This window comes from Hibiscus syriacus, unplaced genomic scaffold, assembly GCF_006381635.1.
Source record: "Hibiscus syriacus cultivar Baekdansim isolate YM2019G1 unplaced genomic scaffold, ASM638163v2 tig00116964_pilon, whole genome shotgun sequence".
Lineage (NCBI taxonomy): Eukaryota > Viridiplantae > Streptophyta > Magnoliopsida > Malvales > Malvaceae > Hibiscus > Hibiscus syriacus.
The window spans coordinates 3112275-3117159 of NW_024063489.1; the positions used below are offsets into that span (position 1 = coordinate 3112275).

The 4885-nt window shown below is 36.0% G+C and overlaps 1 protein-coding gene across 1 annotated transcript; it reads right to left on the reverse strand.

The window, feature by feature from the left end:
• Positions 1-429: 429 nt before the first annotated feature.
• LOC120191068 (serine/threonine-protein kinase PEPKR2-like) lies at positions 430-4302 on the reverse strand. Its single transcript, XM_039194073.1, has 4 exons — positions 4102-4302; positions 2864-3740; positions 1565-1861; positions 430-1211 (listed from the first exon to the last, which is right to left on the reverse strand). The coding sequence occupies exons 2-4, from the start codon at positions 3612-3614 to the stop codon at positions 850-852; spliced, it is 1410 nt and encodes a 469-aa protein (XP_039050004.1). The 5' UTR covers positions 3615-3740; positions 4102-4302; the 3' UTR covers positions 430-849.
• Positions 4303-4885: the final 583 nt, after the last annotated feature.

Consider the following 4885-nt stretch of genomic DNA (forward strand, 5'->3'; position numbering starts at 1 on the left):
CCTCATCCACCCTCACAGTATAATCATCAAACTATGAGCTATTAAATCTCAAACGTGAAGTTTTTGTTGCATTTTTGAGTCAGCTCTTTGGGTTCGTTAATACCAATCATGTCGTCCACGTTAACAATAAGCTTGGTTTTGCTATTGGCTCCATATATTCCTTCTATCTCATCAGAATGTGTGTTGACCGTTTTATCGAAAACCTTAGCAGCACCCAGAACTGAATCTTGTTTCGTTGCAGTAAAGTGTGTGAATTCCACGCCATTGACTTCTTGTGTCCTATGTATACGTTATGTCCTTCAAAAGAGATATTCGCTTTTTCAATAATCCATGGCTTTAATTAATGCGCATTATGTTCATGCTCTAGATCAAAGTGATTAACAAAAACATGAATAAAGACTTTTTACGATGCATCCAATCTCCACATGAATTAGTAAATTTCAACCTTGTTTTCCCATTACAATAAAGTCTTTGCTATCCATTAAGATTGCTTCCAGAGCTATTACTCAATATAAAACATATCTTTGTAAGCCTGTGCATACTTTCTACAAGACTTAGCTATGTTACTCTCGAGTGAAGCCTTCCACACACACCTGTACAACTGCGGAGAAACATCAATTCTGTACATCAATTTTCTCCATCCTAAAACAATTATTTAGTTAAAACAGCATGGCTTGGAAGCCAAAAAGCTTTGCCAAGCGATAACACCATAAGGGATAGATTGATGTCTTGAGTTAATCCACCATAAGCATCATCTGCCACTGAAATTGCAAGAGGACTAAGTTAAATTCTAAGTCCCAAGCTCGAAAAACAGTAGAGATGACAATCATATTAGCACTGTCAACCAGATCAGAAGGCTCTACAGAGGTTGTTAGCCGTCAGATTAGATGAACACTGCTGCTCTATAGGTCCTGTGGGACTGCAAAGTCTGGTCCTCTTTGGTTCAGATATCCTCACATGGGAAATTGCCACGGCAAGCACATCCACCAGACCATTTTCATCTTGTTCCTCTGATTTGCAGCTAGAGCTGTGACATGTTAAGACTGGTTGTGGACCCTGAGTATGGCAACCACCATTTATCCTACTCATACTAAATTCAGCTCCAGGAGAATGGGAAACTTGGATGGAAAGTCCTACTTGATTCTTCGACTTTGATTTGATGGATAAGGTCTTTAATGAGCGCTCAGTGTAGAACAATATCCACGGATGTCCTGAAGTTGGACAGCTCAAATGTCAGGATATGAAGTCTAAAAGATTAAGCTTTTAAAAGAACTGCAGGAGTAAGCCACTATTCATGTCCCAAGACAAATTTATAATTTTATAACATATAGTTTGGAAATAAAGATACAAACAAGGACCACAAAATTTGAAAAACAAGATGAGTTGCAGAAACAATCAAAAGAAAGCAGAATTCATGATGAAAATAAGATTGATGAAACACTGTATATAATTTCAAAGTTACATGGTTCACTGAAGAATACAAGGCTAGTTTGCAATTTTTTTACAAAAATGTATGTATCATTTCATTGTTCTACCATTGAAGAAAGAGAAAGTTAGAGCTTACTCAATGCTTCATCAGCAGTTATTCTTGATGAAACATCCCTGGTCAGCATTCTAGCAAGCAGATCACGTGCAGGTTTAGATACAGATTCCCATATTCCCGAGTGAAAATCAAGCTTTGCGTTAGTTATAGCCTCAAATACGGCCTTCAAGGAGTCTCCTTGAAACGGAAGAACACCAACCAAAAGCACATGTAGGAGCACACCCGCACTCCATATATCTACCTTCTCAGAATAATTTCCCAATAGAACCTCAGGCGCAACATAAGCCGGACTTCCAGCCAAACCAGACAAAACCTGACCTGTAGTGAATAATAATCGCGTCACATAAAAAGTTTAGGCACAGCACAAAAAGGAAACAAACTAACACTAAACAAAAGCTTTCAAAGGCAATATGCTACTGCAAGCATCTTTCACCATGATCGAATCTACTTAAGCAAAAGAATGACCAAGGGAAAGAAATTAGCTAAAACAGTTTAGGATTAATAAGTTTAGAACATTGGAACAATGAAAATAAATAAAGAAAAAAACTATTATGCTTGGATTGTAACTCAAGGATAATAACTACAAGCATCTTCCACCATGATCGAATCTACTTGAGCAAAAAAATGATCAGGGGAAAGAAATTAGCTAAAACAGTTTATGATTAATAAGTTTAGAACATCGGAACTTTGAAAGTAAATAAAGAAAAAAACTATTATGTTTGGCTTGTAATTCAAGGATAATAACTATTAGCCCCTGCAAATCTATAGTTTTCAATTCTTTTAGCAATTATGTTTTAATTTAATTTCACTAATGGTGTGGTTTGATAGACTAAAACAAGGCCACAGTCCCTCACATGTTCAGTGACAGATATTGGCACTGCTCAGTTGCTAAACATGAAACTGATGGTTGTAGACATCTTTATTGCTTGAAATTGTTATCATTCATTATAAATTTAAGCACCTGGAAATATAAAATCTCCTTAATCCTCTTCTTCAGTAGATTCTTTACATTAACCAACCAAGACATGGCTATAGAAAAAAAAATACATCATATTCCAGGTCAATGGCATCTTAGATTCTCTTCATCAAGAAACAAACAGGAAGAATCCCTTCATGCATCTCTCTCCATTTATGCATGTGTGCCAGGTATTTTGCAATCTCAAAAAAAATATGCCATGCTTGATGAACATTGAGAAAATACTAACTTCATAACTTCATACATTGAATGTTGAGTTGCAAGATAATATGCAAAGCAAGAATATAAGAGAATCAACAAAAAGAAAAAGAAAATATTCTTCAAAGTAGGTGCCAGATATTCACCATTCGAAATTCTCATGGCAAGACCAAAATCTGCCAACTTTATCTTTCCTGAAGTTGTGAGGAGAATATTCTCGGGCTTTATATCTCTATGCACAACTCCCATCTCATGACAGTACTTAATGACTAACATCACATCTTTGAAAATATTAGCAGCACGTTGCTCTGAAAACTGACATCCAGCCATTTGGTCAATTAAACGACCTCCAGAGCACAATTCCATTACAAGATGGAAGTAGTCTGGCTCCTCATACACCGCCTGCAAAGTCACAACCCCTGGATAACCAGATAAATGCTGCATTATCTCTACCTCTTTGTGAACTGTCTCCTCTCCCTTAAGCAAGGTTTTACAAGCAAACTCTACTCCGCTAGTCCTAGACCTGCACAACCAAACTGACCCAAATTTCCCCTGACCAATTGTAACACCTTTAACATAATCATCCTCGATCCTTTTCTTGCCACCAATCAGTGTAATTCGCTCAATGCAACCTATCTTCCTCTTAAGACCTCTTCCCAGAGGGACCAAAGAGGACGCACCACAAGGTGGGGCAGTAGCAATGCCAGCAAGTCTACTTTTACACGAACCAACAGGAGCTGCATCCACATCTTCCTTGCACCTCTTTTTTATCCTCGCATAATCTTCTAAAGAAAAATGAGACCTAATATTAGATGATCTCGAATCACAAGCCGAAGCAAATTTGTTGGTTACCTCCGGAGATGCATTAGTTTCACTTCCTTTCCTTTTCTTTCTCATCAAGTCAAGTATCAATTCAAACAAAAATATCCAAAGTTAAGTTTGGATACATTTAAGGTTCCCAGAAATTACAGATAATCAATGAAATACCCAGTTTTATGGCACAGTCTCGCCTGTTTTTCTTCCCTGTAAATAAAAGAATTATGTGTCAAAATCACTTAAAAAACTAAGGATAAACAGAAGCAAAAAAAAAAAGAAAAGCAAACAAGACAAGATAACCTGATTCGCTAAGCCACAAACAGATGTGAGGCCCCAGTTAAGTTTAAGGTGTTAAAAACATATCTTTTATTTAAAATTGAACATTTAATTGTAAAAGGGAAAAAGAAAAAATGGATAAACTGAAACCATCTTGTTTGGATTCTCCTGGGGACCAGATAGAACCTAGATCAAATCCTAACTTTACCGTGTCCTCTTTAAAAAAAAAAGCTGAATTTAATTCTCGAGATCTACTAAGAAAAAAATGAAAGTTTTGTGGGAAAGAACGAACCTTTAAACACAGTGAGAAATCGCCCAAATTGCACAATGGTTTGATAAATGGTAACAAAAACCGAAAAGAGATGAAGTGTCAGCGAAGATCAGGCAAGTAATGGATTGGCAAAATCCAGGGATGGAATTTTGGGGAATCGATTCAGAAAACCTAGAAACGTCCGGGAATGAGAGATTTGGAGGGTGATCTCCTTTTATAGTTATAATATTCACTAATTTATTTTCTTTTCCTTGAATAAAGTTAGGTTAAATTATAATTTTGATCATTTTTCTTTGGTTTTGTTCAATTTTAATTATCTATTTTTGTAAAAAAAATGTTTTAATCGTTTACGTTATCACTTTACATTACCGTTAACTTTCGTTATTTCAACAGATATAGTATGTTTATAAAACTTTTTTTTGAACCATATTAATAAAACCCATTATTTTATAATTTCACTTTTGAACATTATATTAGGGTCTGTTTGTTTCACCTAAAACGTTTTTTGAAAGAGAAAATCGCCTCAGTGACCAAAAATACCTTATAATATACGATTTTAACCAACTTTTTTTGGATTTGCCAAAATGACCAATAAAATCGCAACGCGATATCAAAATCGCAACGCGATTTAGAAAATCGCAACGTTAAAAAGAAAATCGCAACGGTCAAAAGAAAATCGCAACGCGAGCTTCCAAGTTCGCAACGCGATTTAGAAGAAAATCGCAATGCGATTGATAGAATCGCAATGCGATTGAGAGAGTCGCAACGCGATTTAGAAGAAAATCGCAATGCGACTGAGAGAATC